This window comes from Tamandua tetradactyla, chromosome 5 (genome assembly GCF_023851605.1).
Source record: "Tamandua tetradactyla isolate mTamTet1 chromosome 5, mTamTet1.pri, whole genome shotgun sequence".
In the NCBI taxonomy this organism is placed as follows: domain Eukaryota; kingdom Metazoa; phylum Chordata; class Mammalia; order Pilosa; family Myrmecophagidae; genus Tamandua; species Tamandua tetradactyla.
In genome coordinates, this window is record NC_135331.1 from 54,372,658 (window position 1) to 54,391,595 (window position 18,938).

The 18,938-nt window shown below is 35.8% G+C and overlaps 1 protein-coding gene across 1 annotated transcript in view; it reads left to right on the forward strand.

Moving 5' to 3' along the window:
- Nucleotides 1-18,938, forward strand: part of RSRC1 (arginine and serine rich coiled-coil 1) — a 570,594-nt gene that overhangs the window by 439,558 nt on the left and 112,098 nt on the right. The window contains exon 8 of the mRNA XM_077160882.1: nt 6,216-6,284. Coding sequence (XP_077016997.1) covers nt 6,216-6,284 — 69 coding nt within the window. The remainder of the gene's footprint in view (nt 1-6,215; nt 6,285-18,938) is intronic.

The window sequence follows — 18,938 nt, forward strand, 5'->3', positions numbered from 1 at the left end:
TTCTACTTTCTTTTAATTTATATTGTGACTTAATAGTTAATTTCTGTTTACAAATCCTTTTTAGCCCCAAAGTTATTTTTAGGAGGATTTATAAAAATAATTTCAACTACATTGGGTTAGAATTGGGGAGTTAATCTGTTTGTTTCCCACTTTATTTCAATGTGATCATAGAATGCAATCTCTGATTTCTGTTTTGAGCAATTTGATGAGATTGATTGGATACCAATCTAATTTTTTCTTTCTATGTAGATAATTTGTTTCTTCCCTCCAGGCTCTTTGTATTTTTCTTGCTTGGCAATCTGAGGACTCTTTGATCTGAACACTTGCACATTTCTTAAGTTATGGGAAAATCTACATCTATTATACCTTTGATTCTATTTCCCCTCCATTCTTTCATAATTTTTATTGCGCACTCTCCTTAAATAGATGTTGTGTATCTTTCTTCTGTGTGTATAACTGTAACCTTGAAAAAGTTCTTTAACTTCATGTGCTTCGTTTTTCTCATCTGAAAAATGGGGATAATAGTAAATACTTTATAGAACTGGTTTGAGAATTAAATAAAGCACACACGCACACAAAGATACATGATAAGCATTCAATAAATGTTAACTTTGATAACAATGATGCCATCTCATAACTCTTGTATGTAGATCTCTGTTCTTTTCCACTATATTCAGGGAAATTCCTTGGTAAGATTTGCTAACATACTAATTTAGTCTTCAGCTGTGTTCATTCTGCTTATGTGTGAAGCTATATTTATTACACACTGTCACCAATGATTGTGTCAGGGGCTAGACGTGCCACTGGAAAGGGAACTCTGGTAACTTTTCATCTTTTTTAGGGCTCAGTAATTACCAGCTTTTGCTTCATTGGCCCCAGTACCTCTTCCACCCACAGGTTAAAATAATGCTTTGAGATTTAAACATGCTTATACCCTCATACTTACAATATGCAGAAGAGGGGCTTTTGTCCAACTTCTCCAATTATAATTCCCCATTTGATATTTGCCCCAGGTCCACCTCCTATGTTTGGTTTCCACGGACTCTAGATTAAAGCATCCCTGCAACTCCTCCTACCTCTGTAATAGTCCTCTGAAGGTGATTGGGCTGTGGTTTCTGCTAATCATTTCTCTATAGATCTGATCTCATCTGCTTTGTTTTGTTTAGGAATTCCTCAGTATTTCTGGTCTCTTCATGTTGGTGCAGTGTCAGAAACTGGGGTTACATATAGAATAAGAACTTCAGGATGAGGTTGATAAACCCTCATAAAAAAGATTCTAACTAGGAATATTATGCAGTTTCTGAATATAGGGGGCAAGTTGGATACTTTGGCAGTCTTTCCCAATTCTTGAGTCAACTAATTCTCTTATAGAGCATGTATAATGTCCACAACAGATTATATGAAATCTAACTTAAGCAAACAGCTGCAATAGTCTAAAAAGCCATATCGTTATGGAACTTTTTAATAAAATCAGTAAATTTTTATAAATTCTAGTAATGTGATGATGATACCTACTGAATAGTTCCCTATTTAGTCCCATGTTTCTCCTGCATCTGCTCTTCTGATCTCTGTCATTCAAGAGAAACAGTTCTAGAAGGGCTTCCTTTCTGAAAGAGACTTTCACTTTAGAAGGAACTGCGTATTTGTTTAGAAGGAAACATAATATTTGTTTTGACTTTCTAAAACCTCTTTTTCATCTGTTTAGTAAATATTCACTAGCCCCATTATAAGGCAGGGTTGGCTAACTGCTATAATAAACAACCCAGGGTGGGCAACAGTGGCTCAGTGGCAGAGTTCTCAGCTACCATGCCAGAGACCTGGGTTCAATTCCTGGTGCCTGCCCATGTTGAAAAAGAAAAAAAAAAACAAATTTCAATAGCTTGAAATAATATAAATTTATTGTGTATTCGTGTCAAAGTGTAATGTAAGTCATCAGGGAAACACTGTTCCTTATAAAAATTCAGCAATCCAGAATCCTTTTTATCTTGTGGTTTGCCCTTGTTGGGTTTTCACTGGGAAAAGAAATTGAAAAAATCTCATGGAAGTTTTTTATGGGCCTGGCAAGAATATGGTACACATCACTTATGCTCACATTCCATTAGCCTCAACTCAGGTGGATGACTAGACTTAACTGCAAAGAAGATGAGAGATTGTAGTCTGCAAAGAAGATGAGCTAAAGGAAGAAGAGAATGCTAACAATTTCTGTCACACTTATTATATGCTCTGTTCTTAAAGAGACAGATATGCACTCAAATGAAGGGAATAAAGGATAATGCATTCCATAAAGAAGGTATTAAATTACCTTAGGAGAAAGAAGGGAGTAAGTGGGAACAAGTGGCATTGATGAAGGAAAGCTTCATTAAACAGGGTGACATTTGACCTAAAATATTCTGATAGGTTTTTCTCAGGCAGTGGGCACCACAGCAAGAACAAAGGCATATGACAATACAAGCAAACGGCAGTGTGGCATAGAGGGTGCAGATTACTAGATCCTTGGAGTGAGGAAGGAGGAGTGCTGAAAAATTAGGCTGGACGGTTAAATTGAGAGCCAGGCTGTGAAGGACCTTAAATGGCATGCTAAGGAATTTATATTTATATATATATATATATACACACACACAACAGGACCCTTAGAGGTTTATAGCACGAAGTGATATGATCATATTTGTGTTTTAGAAAGTCATTTAACAATTGTTTAGCAAACATCTTTATGTCCTGAATATTGTACTTGCTGCTGTGGATAAAAAAGAAATAAAAAACCAACCCCCTCCTTGCTCTGTTGGAATTGTGAATGGTACATTGGATGGGATAGGGTTAGAAATATAGAGATCAAATAGTTTCTTTCCTATTCAAAATGAAAAGAGATGAGACCCTAAACAGCAAAGGAAATAAATGGATCTAGAGATAATCTATGGAATAAATCTAATGTAATTTCTAGTCATTCAAGTATGCTAAGATTTCTCATTCCTTTCAAATAAGGATAACAGTTGAATTAAAATATCACAAAGTTTTCCAACCTGAGAGACTGGTTGGTGAAAATAGAAAATACCAAGGCAAGACGACCAAATTTGAGCAAAAGATTGTGAGTTCAGAAGCCAAAGTTCAGTAGACAGTAGCCAAAAAAAGGTAGACAAAGTATTATCAGAATTATAAGAGTGTTTTGAGAAAGATGTGGTTGGTTAACAATTTCAAACACAGAGATCCTCTCGCAATTTAAAACTGAGATAACTATTAGATTTGGCTATTACTGTCTTTAGGGACCAATGCAAAAGCTACGGGAATAAAAGAAGGCAGTAACTTAGTTGAAAGGAAGAGTAATATTTTAAAGGATTTGTGTATCTGTGGGTTTGTAGACTGAGGGTAAAGAAGAGAGAGTTTGAAGCTTAAGCAGAAAGAATCCTGAAGAATATGGAAATGAATAGGTTCTAAAACACAAGTTGGATGGGGTTACTTTCTGAAACAAAGTGAAAAGAGGGTAAGGATTGATAAACATAAAAGTTTGTAGGTGAGTAGGAGTGCGGCTAAGACAATACAAGTGGTGTCAGGGTCGCTGTTGTGAAGATACTGGCTTTTATAGTGGAGAAATCATAGTAAATTGATATAGGAAATGAGAATGGGCACCAACTTTGGATGCTGACTAAGGAGGAGCAATATGGAAGAATGGATGTTAATTTCTAAATCATTGGTTTTTAGTAGAGTCAACAGCATTTATAAACTGTTTTGTAGGAAACCTCAGCAGTAAAAATAGAAAATTTGGTCAGATGTGTTAATAGATTGGGGAAACAACAAAGGAATGAGGAAAATGGGGGTTTTCATAAACATGGAATTGAAATGATTGTCTTGGGGTCCAGGCTGGTTAGGGAAGAAAACAGAGCCTAGAGGGGACTGTTAGCTAAGGAGAGTTTAGAAGAGCTAAGGATTGCAAATTTTGTTCAAGGTTAGTGGAGGGTGTGTTTTTTGTAAATGGTGTGCTGTATACTATATCTTCCTGTAAAGTCCTAAGGGAATGATCATGTATCATAAGAGTAGGTCTTACCACTTACCAGTTATGCTCTTTGGAGACAAATTTCATGGCACTTTTAATGAGTCAATACCTCCATCTGTAAAATGGGATTGCCACCTTTTAAAGAACTTGAAAATTGTCAGGGTAAATTAAATCATATGTGAATGACCATGAGTTCTTCCTTTATTAACACTTAAATCATAATATCATAATATAGAAAGAACATTTCTTCCAGATTCCCTTAGGCACCTATGAGGAGTCTATCCTAATTACCCAATTTTTTAAAAATGAACTATCTTCAAATGAATACATTCTGATTCTTTGTAGAGAACATAATGATTATTGATAAATTTTCAAATGTTTGCTTTTTAGATTAATTATTATCTATGCTATTTTAACATAATTCAAAAAATTATACATACATTCTTGGGAGTCTTGATTGACAGGATGAAGCTCAATTACTTACATAAAATGTATGACCATAGCACAAGAGCCATTTGCAGTTTAAAAAAAACATATAAAACAATATTCCAATGAATTGTTCATATATAGCAACAAATCAGTAAGAAAGGACAAACCAGCATAGTGAAATAGATAAATCAGATTTAGGCAGGGTAGTTTATTGAATTTAAATTGTGCCCAGTTGGCCCAAGAGCTATATATAAGCAATCCATCTTACGTTGTTAATGGAGGTTCTTGAAATCCACCTGATGTTTGCATTATTAAATTTCAGTCTAATGAGCTCTGCTAATACATATTGAAGATGGTTATAAGGAGTAGAAAGTGAGTCTGAGCGGGATAATTTGAAAGAAACATAAGCTGAGCATTTTACATGACTCAAGGGGTATATCTACAATTACACATATAACCAAAATTGAATTTAAATGGAATTTCTATTATCCTTGTCCTTCTACCAGGGAGAATAAAGTGTAAATGAAGTAAAAGTCTTTAGAGTTAATGGTGGTTTGTTTTTATTATCTAATTTAATAGATTCTTGCAATGATACAGAGTGGCATAAAAATTTTAATATTTCATGACTTTAAATGCAGTCTAAGTATGTATAAAAGCCTGTAAATGGAAACAGATGTCTACGTAATTAGATACAGCACTTGGTATAAGTTTGTATTTTAAGGACGTGTCAATATTGAAGAAAAGTCAAAGTTTGAAGAAAAATAGTTATGTATTTGGCATGTATTTTCTTAAAAATTCCTCCTATAAGATAGGTTTGCTGCTTCCAATGGGTGTGTCAATTTTGGATAGGAAAAATAAATGCGGCAAAAAACTGAAGCAGAAGTATGTTTATTTTTTAAATCACAGTTTACATTGCTGCTATCGTTATAATAAAGACTTATCCAAAGTTTAATGCTGGCACAGTTTGATTCTTTTTCTTTTGACGAGGCAATACTTTTTTAACTTAATATTTCATCAACTGTAATGCTATTAGAGGCTTATTTTCACTTAGTTCGCTCATCAGGCAGTGAAATGGCAATAAAGGAGAATCACTCCTTTGAGACGTTAATGCTTTGGAATAAATGATGTGCTCGAACAGAAATTTAATTAATTTACAGAGTATATTGATAGTCCCTTGTTACTGTGCTGTATATTTTTAATCTTCTTTAACATCTGTAGTAAAGTGTTTGAAAACCCCTGCAGTTGAGCAACTAGTAGATAATTAAGTAATAAGGGAAGAGGTTTCTAGAGGGAAAAAGATTCTTTTTACCAAATGCTGTCATAACATGAATAAAGAACTGCTACCATGATGTGCATTAAAAAATATAATATACTTCCTAATTTGATACTGTTCCAGAGATATTGTAAGCTTTTTATATTTAAAATGTGAATTGTAGCGTTAAAACTTTCCTCCAAAATTTAAAATGGGTGTATTACACTGACAAATCAGATAACTTTTAATGATCTCTATAGTTTTTATCCATTTATATGCTATCATTTACATTTTTATTTCTTAAAATAATTTCCTTTTTTTGTTCAGAGATTATCTTGAACTAAACTTCAAAGAATCAAATATTCTAAATATTTATTCTGAATAAAGATTCTGAAATGTATTTCAAATTTTCAGCCACTTTGTTTCTTTCTTCTTACAACTTCACGTGAAAAAAAAAACGTGAAGAATTTCTGTTCCCTTTCCCCAATATTTTCGTTTGTGATATGAACGTAAAACAAATGTACAAATGTCATTGTTTTTTTGTTTCAGCAAAAGCTGATGAAGCATTGAAAGCCAAAGAAAGAAATGAGGAAGAAGCAAAAAGAAGAAAGGAGGAAGGTAAAGGCATATGTTCATTTTTTTTAAAGCAATCATTATTTTGAGGGGTTACAATTAGGCATAATTCTCTCCATTCCCGGGATTGACAATGAAATTTAATCAGATGTCTTAAGGGATACCTCATGCTACTCGATGAACCTAAACTCTGACACAATATCATAGTATACACAATGACTTGGACACTAATGTTTCTGAGCATGAAATTAGTTTATAAGCTTCCTTTTTAAAATTCTGAAACACTAAGAAGATAAAAAATTTGGTGTTGGTTTGTTTCCTTCAGACTTTAATCTCTGATAATTTAATCTCTATAGTTAAATTATCAGTATAAATTAAATTCAATCCATAAGGAAATGGTTAGAACTTATCTATACATATTAAAATAATTTAACAGTGATAAGGAAAATCTGGCCAATCATACTTTTTAAAAAGCTGTGAGGAGGTGAAAAGGAAGTCTAAAACATCAAATAATCATAATTTAAATTACGGAACTCATATCTTAATTTTTATGGATTAGGTATTTGTTCTTTTTTATTAATAACATTTAAACCCCATATTTAAATGTTTAAATAACATTTAAACTCCCTCCCAAAATATTATGCAAACAAGTCTAACTCATTTTGATATCCCCTAACATATTATTATTTCCCCTTTAGTTTGCGATCTGTGATTTATGTGAGTGAAAATTTTGGCTTTTTTCTTTATGGAGGCTACATATATACTGGTATAAATTAGAGTGCTTAAAAGCAAGGTCCAGGCAAATCTTCTCAGTGAGTTCAGTTGATGATCTCCCTTGAATTGGCAGTCATGTCAGTTTACTGACTCATTAGCAGACTACCATTTCCTCTGTGAGCTTTTGAAGAGTCTAACTCCTGATAATGTGTGCCAAAATATTGGCTTTTTGTGCTGTTGTCTCAGTCTGAAAGGCAACATTTTTACCTTATCCATATTTTTTACTGTGACATCCAGAAAAAAAATCTGCACTTGGAAACTAAGACCCAGTGGAACCTGAAATGTTTGAGTATGATGTTTAGAATACTCAAAAGCAGCAGCCCATCAGAGACAAGCCCCCAAAGCAAATTAAAAGATGAACAAAACTTCTGTAGATTTAGATGACAGAACCCTACAAATAAAAAGATTCAAAGTCAATATGGACTAATTTAAATAAATAAATGTCCAGTGGCATACTAGGCTTGATTATCAGCTTGGCCTTTTTAACTTTATTTTGGCCTCCAGAAATCCTAATTTTATGGTTTATGGAGAAAACTAGTGAATTCCGGTAGCAAGAATCTTCTGTAGAATTCTGTAGCAAGGATCCTCTGTAGAATTCTCTTCTGTTGACTCTCTATTGTTCATATCTTGACATTGTTAGTGGAAGCAATCTATCTGACTTCATTTGTACTCATGGATAAAGCCCATAGTATAAATAGATATAAAAATAGATGCAAAGCAGTTAAAGCAAATTAAAATATTTTAGTACTACTATGTTATGTGGTATTCTGATCAATGGAACTAATTGATAATATAATGGTCTTTATAAAAACACTGTGGTACTGAGGTGGGGGCAAGATGGTGGCTTAGTGAGGTGTGGAGTTTAGTTCATTCTTTAGTTCATCCTCCAGAACAACTAGTAAATAGCCAGGAACAGTACAGAACAACTGCTGGGGCTACATCAGCGACCAGCCACACAGCCTATACCAGTCTGGACAAACTGGAGTTGCTGTGACCCCACATAGAACTGTAAGTCCCCCTAGCCACGGAGGCCGGCGCCCCTCCACCACAGGCATGGCAGGCTCATTCCCTGTGGGAAAAGGAAACAGACTTTACTAGCAACAAGGGCTTAGCTCAACCAAACTCCACTTGTGGAATTAATTAAGACATTCTGACTACTGAAAATAGGCCCCCAGGACAGGGAAACCTGGAATAAGCATTAAAGATAGTAGGAATTTTTGCCATGGCAGAGAGAGAGCGGGGCTGATTGGGAAAAAGAAACCAAAATACTGCAAAAGGGCTGGGCCCAGGGTTCTGAGAAGATGGCAGAATAGGATAGGTCACCCTGCTCCAAGGAACAGCTAGAGAAGGGACGGGAAGGTGACTCAGATGGCTGTGATTCCAGGGTGTAAGTGTCCTGGGAGGGTCTCTTACACCACATAGGCATTGGTTACAAAAGCTGAAGAATTGAGATGCAGAGAATCAGAGACAGTCCAGCTGGTACAAACAGCCCAACATGCCCTTTCCGAACAGAAGCCCAGAGCCCTCAGGAGTGCACGGATGGGGAGACTGGGACTAGGAACACTGTGTCCTCCACACTACACCCTGCTGCTGTGCTCCAAGGTCTGTCTGAGCCGCACCACATACCCACAGCCCCCACAGTGCCCCCTGTGGCACGCACCCCATGCTCAAAGGCACCAGCATAGCATCTACAACCTGTGCCTTACCTGTGCTGCAACACATCACCACACGGTTATACCCCACCCCGTGCCTCACATCCTGCTCCACATCCATCCCGCAAATACAAAGCTTTAAACTACAGAAGGAAATCAACTTACAAAGTAAACCAATCAAGATGTTTACATGCCATGAAGACAATAGAAGACCACTAAGCATATCAAGATACAGACAGATATAGTACAGCCTAATGACCAAATTAAAACACCAGAGTAGACACAGACATTGGAACAATAATCAAAAATGTTTACATAACTCTACTAAATAAAATAAATGGGATGGCTAATGGCATAAAGGAGAAGACACTAGAAGAGTATAAAGAGGAATTTGAAAGAATAAATAGAAAATAGCAAATATCACAGATACTATAAACCAAATAAAAAATATACTCGAGACACACAGCAGATCTGAAGAGGTAGAAGAAAGAATAAGTGAACTGGATGACAGGACAATTGATTTTGAACACTCAAAACAGCAAAAAAGATGGAAAAATTTGAACTGCATCTCAGGGAAATGATGGACAAAACAAAGTACACAAATGCAAAAATCAGTGGTGTCCCAGAAGGAGAAAGAAGAGTAAAGGCCTAGGAAAATAGTTGAGGATATAATGTGGGAAAATTTCCCAACCTTTATAAAGGACATGCATACACAAATCAAAGAAGCCCAATGAACTCCAAATAGAATAAATCCAAATAGGCCTTCTCCAAGACACATACTAATCAGTCTGTCAAATGTTGAAGAGAAGCAAAATATCCTGAAAACGGCAAGAGAAAAACAGTCTACTACATACAAGGGAAACTACATAAGACTGAGTTCAGACTACTCAACTGGCATTATGGAGGCAAGAAGGCAGTAGTAGTATGATATATTTAAGATCCTGAAAGAGAAAGACCTCAAGCCAGAAATTCTGTACCCAGCCAAATTGTCCTTCAAAACTGAGGGAGATTGTAATTCTTAACCAATAATAAGGGGAAATAGGGCTTAAAAAAAAAAAAAAACTGAGAGAGAGATAAAAATTTTCATAGACGAACAAATCCTGAAAGAATTTGTCAATGGGAGACTAGCCCTACAAGAAATACTAAAGGGAGTTTTGCCAGTTGAAAAAAAAGACAGAAGAGGGAAATCTGGAGGAAGGCACGGAGTTGAGGTATAACTTAATAATTCTTGGCAGAATGGATTAAGAAATATAATCCAAATATATGCTGTTTACAAGAGATTCATTTTAGATACAGGGATACACATAGATTGAAGTAGAAGGATGGAAAAAGATGTCCCATGCAAGTTTTAACCAGAAGAAAGCTTTTTTAACCAAAAAGGAGTAGCTGTATTAATAACAGACAAAATAAACTTTAAATGTAAAGACATCATTAAGAGACAAAGAAGGACACTATATATTAAAACATTTCATTGTAGCTATTTTGAATTCTGTATGTGACTTTTTTGATATCTGAAGTCTTTGCTATCTAAATCTTACTTGTTTCCTCTGTCATTTACTCATGGTGTCTTGCTTCCATGTATATTTATAATCTTAGATTATCAAATAATATTTGCTTGCTATTTAATCTTGAGAATCCTGTTGACTTAAATTGGAGGACATTTTCCTCCAGAGAAGATTTGTATCTGTCTCTGATAAAAGCTAGGGAGCATCACCAACCTTGGATCACTTGAACCTTCTTTGAAGGTCCACGTTAAGGAAGTACTCTTAGATTTATTCCCTCACCTTTCTAGTGGTCAGTGTTGTTATCAGACTGCAGTGATGCTTTGCACAAGTAACCTGTGCACATATATAAGATAGCTGGGGAGAAAGAGCCAGAATGAAAGCAAGAAAGCTAGTTAGTAGATTATATAATAATTCAGGTGGCCTGAATCCAGATAATATGAGTAGGAACAGGAACTGGATCAGCAATGTAGCAAGTAGTTAAGAACACTGACTTTGGCATCAGTCAGACCTTTTTCTGAATCCCACCCCAAATACTTACCAGCTGTAATAACTTGGGCAGACTATTTAATATCCCTGAGCCTGGGTTATCTTCCACAAAATAGGCTAATAATACTTAGTTTAGAAAGTAGTTATGTGGATTAAATGAGATAATGTAAGTAAAGTGTTCCACATGAAGCTTGGCATATATAAAAGCACAATAAATTATTATTAGAAAGTTTAGTGCCTAAAACATTGGAAGGAAGACTCAGCATGACTTGGTGATAAGCTGAATATGAAGAGAGAGAAAGGGAAGACTCAAGTTCACTCAGGCTTGTGCTATGAGTAGTCCAAAGAAAGAGCTGATTGGGAATAGAAAAACCAATTTGGTTTTAGATGTTTTGAATCTGAGGTAATACAAGAAGTATCTAATAGGCTTTTGGAGATGTAATTCTGGAAGTTCAGGATGAATATAAATTTGGAAATCAATAACGATGGGAATTGTTAAGCACTGCTCAGGAAAGGTTGAAAGGCTGAAAAAAACTTCACCTCTGAACCTTGCTATAAATCTACACTTACATATGGGCCAGGTATATTTTATTAAACAATGAATAAAGAATAATGTAAGTAGAGCTTTAACTTATAGTGCTAGGCAATTCAAATATTATAAGTTTAAATATTGTAACTGCTCTGGACAGTTCAAATATTATAAGGACCAAGAAAGGGACAATTGTAAGAATATTGATGACCTAAGAGAATAATTTAAGAAAAGTAATTAAGTTGGAAGACAGAAAGATTTCTGATGGTTAAGAAATACTTAAGGAAACAGTACAGAGAGTTAACATAGTCTGTTCTTTTATGAATTTTAGTGTAGAAAAGGCAGAAGAAAGAGGGAATTTTCTTGGTTGGCATGCCAGTAATATCCTTCGCTTTCTGATACAGCTAGAGCACCTCTAACCCTTCTCCCCACCCTGCATTTACAAAGACTTCTGCCTTTATGGAGCTGAGCAACACTATTCAAGTGTCTCTTTTTTTAAACCACTTTATCGATATATAATGCACACTCCACCCGGTTTACCCATTCAAAGTGTACAACTCACTTGTTTTGAATATATTCAGAGTTGTGCAGCTGTGACCACAATCTAATTTTAGAACATTTCCATCACCCCAAAAAGAAACTCCATACTTATTAGCAGTCACTACCCATTCCTTCTCCTCCCAGCCCTTATCAACCACTAATCTACTTGCTATGTTTATAGATTTGCCTATTCTGGACATTTCCTATAAATGATATCATAAAATATGTGGTCTTTTGCCTCTGGCTTGTTTCACTTAGCATAATGTTTTCATGGTTCATCCATGTTGTAGCAAGTATCAGTACTTATTTTTATTGCTGAAGAATATCCCATCGTATGTATAATACCATATTTTTAATCTGTTCTTCAATTGATGAACATTTGGATTGCTTCCACTCTTTGACTATTATGAATTTGCTGCTGTGATCATTCATATACAAGTTTTTGCACAGATAAATGTTTTCATTTTTCTTCCTATATACCTAGGAGTGGAATTGTTGGGTCATATGGGAACTGTGTGTTTAAAATGTTGAGGAATTGTCAAGCTGTTTTCCAAGGTGGCTGTGCCATTTTACAATCTTACCAGCAATGTGTGAAGATTCTACTTTCTCCACATCCTCACCAACACTTGTTATTGTCTGTCTTTTTAATTTTATCCATTCTAGTAGGGTAATGTAGCATCTCATTGTGGTTTTGATTTGCATTTTCCCCAATGACTAATGATGTTGAACATATTTTCATGTGCTATTTTGCCATTTCTATATCTCCTTTGAAGAAATGTGTATTCAAATTCTTTACCCATTTTATTATTGAGTTATATGATGTCTTTTTACTGTTGAATTGTAAATTCTTTGTATATTCTGGTAGAAGTCCGTTTACCCCTCCCCTTCATGCTGTTAACCTGTAGTCTACTTTCTGTGTATTTGCAGATTCTATTTATGTCACATAAGCAAAATCATACAATTAAAAAAAAACACTATGTTACTATAAGTCACAATTGTAGTACTATTACCAACCAACACAGAAAATATGTTATAGTAGCCTAATTCCATTAATTCTAATCTTAATTTGAGTCATAATCAGTTGAAAAAGGGATGCCAGTGATGCTAACCATGGATTTTGAAATTTCTAGATGATTTATTATTATGAAAAAGATTTGAATGCTAGTCCTACTTAAAGAAACTGCTCTGGAATACTTTAGAACACCTTATACGTTTTAACAATTGATATTTCTAATAGTCACTATTTTTCATTTAAATTCATTCTAAGCATCTTAAGAAGATAGTTTGTTAAGAGTTTCTTAAGTAATTATAGGAACTTGAAAGTTATATCGTAATTTTTCTGAAAGGATTCATTCCTTTAGATTTTTCACTAAATCAAACAGATCTTGTATTGTGAAATACTGATAAATCTGAGCTATACAATAACCTTTTCAATTTCAGTACCTGAAAATTGTTGGAAAAGCAATGTCCTTCCATTCATTAACATCTTTACAAGTCTGTCATCCTAACTAGAGTATGAACAAGATTGTAGAGGCCTTAGAACATGATTGGTCACTGTTTTATACAGAGTGTCCAGCACATATTAGGTACTCAGTTTCTTGAATGATTGCATTCACACATGCATGGACGAATAAAAGAATGATTGGTTTACTCTTTATTCTTTTAAATCTGTGCTAAATAGTTTAGTTTGGGCTTGCAGTGGATTCCTGATATTGAAAATGTAACTCAACTTTGTTATGTCCCTTTCTTAAGACAGGTGACCCCCTCATCCATTAGGCTTTTTGATCTAATAAACTGCAGTCATGCAAATGAAACCAGGAACAATCAAAATACCATCAATTTTTGCTGTTGGATTTATGAAGTCTTTACCTATGCTCATTGAATTTTGCATGTACCCCCCAAAATAAGAAATTACCATAACTGTTGAAAAAAAGTCCTACTGGTAAACTATCCTACACAACATTTATTTAAAAAGATATAAAGTGTATTTTTCATTCAATAGGTTTTCTTTACTTTTATTTTGTAGGTGAAAGTAAATCACTAGCTAGGTTTGTTCCTTTTTTATACTTCCAATTTTTTTTCCTGTGGGTTGTCTACTTAAATGATATCAAATTAACCTTTCCCTGAAAATGATAAATGTAGAAGCTGCATTTATTTTACTTCATATAATTAGTCTAGCTGCAAATTGAAATCTGAGATACATCAGTATTTGTATGTGTATGTACTTCTGCATCTGAAAGAATAATAGTTCTTTATTTCCAACCTGTAAGCCACTAGTAATTCACTCTGTCACATCATTTATACAATTCATCTCTTAATTTCTCAGCAGGCTGATAAGCAACACAGGGTTGAAAGCATTGTTAAAACATAGATAAATGCTCTCTACCCAGCTCCCTTTATCCACTTAATGTTATCTCAAACCGCTATTGTATTAACATAGAAAGATCTGTGCCTTGCAAATTCATCACAGCTGTTACACAGTCCTATCTTTTGCTTGTTCTTAAATCAGTATCATAATTATGTTTGCACATATTGTATCCAAGATAAAAGTCAGGCTATACACCCAAACTTGTCCAGGGTAACTTCTTTGTCATCCGCCATTTAAATTTGAGGACCCCATTCAGAATGCTCTTCTTGATCCTTGTATAGCTCAGTTGATTTTCCATTTACTGAATATCACTAGTGCATTTATTATGGGCACTCTTTCTTGAGCCATTTACTCCTTAAGTCTTTCTACTTTGGTTGACCTATATAAAGATTACCATCACTTAGTAAAGGTCAACTGAACATCTATAGTTTAGGTTTATAGCTTCCTTCTTTAAAAATAAGCATGTAAATAAACTTATATTTTAGGAAAAGGCTAGCATTAAATCTTTCAGTTTTCTTTCTTCTTCTCTGACCCAATAAATGCTTGACTCTGTCTTTCTCCTTTTCTCTGTATATGCTCAAAAATGTTCTGCGCTTTGAAAATATATAAAATGATTTTAACTTTTATCCTTCCTTTCATTTCTTTCTTGATTATTGGATGCTTTAGCATAACTGCTTAAGTTTTTCTATATTTTATTTTTATATTTAATATGGTATACTTATAAGAATTCTAATTATGTTTTAAACCAACATATAATGGTCTTTCTTTGCATTTTTACTTCTTTCTGATATGAATTTATTTGTGGTATAAGTATAGTACCTTTTGAATTTTTCCCCTTGTGTTTATTCAAAATAGTTCTACCCATCTGTTAGTTTTTTACTTCAGATATTTTTTTCCAATCGAAATTATTCATGGAAATGGTGAACAGTAGTGATAGGAGCATAATATGAGACAGTTATATGAAGACTTGGAGCAATCCCAAAGTCTCATTTCCTCGCGTTTATTCATCAAATATGATGAATCAACCACAGCTTATTGACAAAAATTAAAATAGATTGGCCTTAATTTCATCTTTTATTTTTTCAGTTCATTCTTTGGTAGAAATGGAGATAAAGAGGACTAGTAGGTACATGAGTGATTCAGTGGTAGAATACTCGCTGGCATGCAGGAGACCTGGGTTCAAGTCCTGCCTCGTGTGCCCCCCACCAAAAAAAAAAAAAAAAGCGGAACTAGTAGCAATAAGGAAAAGGTACTGCCAGGATATGTTCTTTTTTTTTTTTACATGGGCAGGCACCAGGGGTTCTCCAGCATGGTAGGTGAACTCTGCCTGCTGAGCCACTGTAGCCTGCCCAAGATATGTTCTTAGTACTGTACATTTTTTAACTCACTTAATCCTCATGAACTCTCTGAACTATGTGCTATTTCTTCAGTTGGCATGTTGATGTCCATAGATTAGACCTTATCCAGAATTGGCCACCCATTGTATATTTTCCTTTTTAGATTTAAATATTTGACAATTTGCTCCCCTCCCCACTTTATCTACTTTCTTAGTTAATTCCATTACAAGATTTAAAATATCCCTTTAGGAAATTTGTATTTCCTTTGTATCAGATTTGCATCTTTCATAATGTCTTTTTAAAAATTTCTGTATAATTCTTTAACACATTGACACTAATGTTAGAGAGGTATGTTCTTTAAAAAGGAAATCAACCTGCTTAGCTTGACTGCGTTGTTTTATTGCCTATTTTTCCTCCAGCTCCTTCTTACTCTAAAATTACTCAAGGATCCTCATTTAGCCTAATCATCTTATTTTCCTAGGCAGTTTGTCCTTTACAGTTCCTTGATTCCATGTCTGCAAGAACTTATTGCTGACTTCCTGTAAGATGGCGGCTTAGTAAGATGCGCGGATCTTAGTTTCTTCCCCAGGACAGCTACTAGGGGAGTAGAAACGATACAGAAAGCACCCAAAGCCACAACAGAGATAAAAAAGACAGCGTACCCCATCCTGGAACGGCTGGCTGGCTGAGAGAAGCAGCTCGGGTGAGATCGCGGAGGCGCACAGGCCTCACCGGGTGGGGCGGCAAGCGGCCGGAGTCACTCCCTTCCCCCTTCCCGGGCCGGCTGGGAAAATTGGAGAGGCGGTCCCCTGAAACCAAGGCGGCTGGCGCCCACACCACGCGCAGCCCCCCGGACCAACTGAGAGAATTGGATCGGAAATCCCCAGGCCGCGGAGAACGGTGACGGGTGGGGGAGGCCCCTTCCAAACCCGTGACTCCCGGGAAACGTGCACTCTCTCGGGCGGGCCGCTGCCGCTGGCGCCCTCCCGCCACGCCTGTCGCCCAGGGCCGACTAGGAAATTCGGACGGGCTCTTTCCCGAGCTGCGGCGACCAGCAACCCTCCCTGCGTTCGGACCCCGGGCCGGCTCAAGCCGTTTCGGCTAGCGAACCCCCCGGACGGCGAGAGTTTTCCAAAGTTTAAGGTCCCACAGCACCTTTTACTGGTGGGACCCGCAGACAAACGTGTGCCACGAGCGCCACCTACTGGACAGGATAAGAAAAATAGAACCCAGAGATTTCACAGAAAAATCTTCCAAACTTTTGGATCCAATACCCAGGGAAATCTGTCTAAATGCGCAGACGCCAACAGAAGATAACGGATCACGCTCAAATAATTGAAAATATGGCCCAGTCAAAGGAACAAACCAATAGTTCAAATGAGATACAGGAGCTGAGACAACTAATGCTAAATATACGAACAGAAATGGAAAACCTCTTCAAAAACGAAATCGATAAATTGAGGGAGGACATGAAGAAGACATGGGCTGAACATAAAGAAGAAATAGAAAAACTGAAAAAACAAATCACAGAACTTATGGAAGTGAAGGACAAAGTAGAAAAGATAGAAAAAACAAGGGATACCTACAATGATAGATTCAAAGAGACAGAAGATAGAATTAGTGATTTGGAGGATGGAACATCTGAATTCCAAAAACAAACAGAAACTATCGGGAAAAGAATGGAAAAATTTGAACAGGGTATCAGGGAACTCAAGGACAATATGAACCGCACAAATATACATGTTGTGGGTGTCCCAGAAGGAGAAGAGAAGGGAAAAGGAGGAGAAAAACTAATGGAAGAAATTTTCACTGAAAATTTCCCAACTCTTATGAAAGACCTAAAATTACAGATCCAAGAAGTGCAGCGCACCCCAAAGAGATTAGACCCAAATAGGCGTTCTCCAAGACACTTACTAGTTAGAATGTCAGAGGTCAAAGAGAAAGAGAGGATCTTGAAAGCAGCAAGAGAAAAACAATCCATCACATACAAGGGAAACCCAATAAGACTATGTGTAGATTTCTCAGCAGAAACCATGGAGGCTAGAAGACAGTGGGATGATATATTTAAACTACTAAAAGAGAAAAACTGCCAACCAAGACTCCTATATCCAGCAAAATTGTCCTTCAAAAATGAGGGAGAAATTAAAACATTCTCAGACAAAAAGTCACTGAGAGAATTTGTGACCAAGAGACCAGCTCTGCAAGAAATACTAAAGGGAGCACTAGAGTCAGAACCGAAAAGACAGAAGAGAGAGGTATGGAGAAGAGTGTAGAAAGAAGGAAAGTCAGATATGATATATATAATACAAAAGGCAAAATGGCAGAGGAAAATATTATCCAAACAGTAATAACACTAAAAGTTAATGGACTGAATTTCCCAATCAAAAGACATAGATTGGCAGAATGGATTAAAAAACAGGATCCTTCTATATGCTGTCTACAGGATACACATCTTAGACCCAAAGATAAACATAGGTTGAAAGTGAAAGGTTGGGAAAAGATATTTCAGGCAAATAACAACCAGAAAATAGCAGGAGTGGCTATACTAATATCCAACAAGTTAGACTTCAAATGTAAAACAGTTAAAAGAGACAAAGAAGGACACTACTAATAAAAGGAACAATTAAACAAGAAGACATAACAATCATAAATATTTATGCACCGAACCAGAATGCCCCAAAATACGTGAGGAATACACTGCAAACACTGAAAAGGGAAATAGACACAAATACCATAATAGTTGGAGACTTCAATTCCCCACTCTCATCAATGGACAGAACATCTAGACAGAGGATCAATAAAGAAATAAAGAATCTGAATATTACTATAAAGGAGCTAGACTTAACAGACATTTATAGGACATTACATCCCACAACAGCAGGATACACCTTTTTCTCAAGTGCTCATGGATCATTCTCAAAGATAGACCATATGCTGGGTCACAAAGCAAGTCTTAACAAATTTAAAAAGATTGAAATCATACACAACACTTTCTCGGATCATAAAGGAATGAAGTTGGAAATCAATAATAGGCAGAATGCCAGAAAATTCACAAATACCTGGAGGCTCAACAACACACTCTTAAACAACGAGTGGGTCAAAGAAGAAATTGCAAGAGAAATTAGTAAATACCTCGAGGCAAATGAAAATGAAAACACAACATATCAAAACTTATGGGATGCAGCAAAGGCAGTGCTAAGAGGGAAATTTATTGCCCTAAATGCCTATATCAGAAAAGAAGAAAAGGCAAAAATGCAGGAATTAACTGTTCAATTGGAAGAACTGGAGAAAGAACAGCAAACTAATCCCAAAGCAAGCAAAAGGAAAGAAAGAACAAAGATCAGAGCAGAAATAAATGAAATTGAAAATATGAAAACGGTAGAGAAAATCAATAAGACCAGAAGTTGGTTCTATGAGAAAATCAATAAGATTGATGGGCCCCTATCAAGATTGACAAAAAGAAGAAGAGAGAGGATGCAAATAAATAAGATCAGAAATGGAAGAGGAG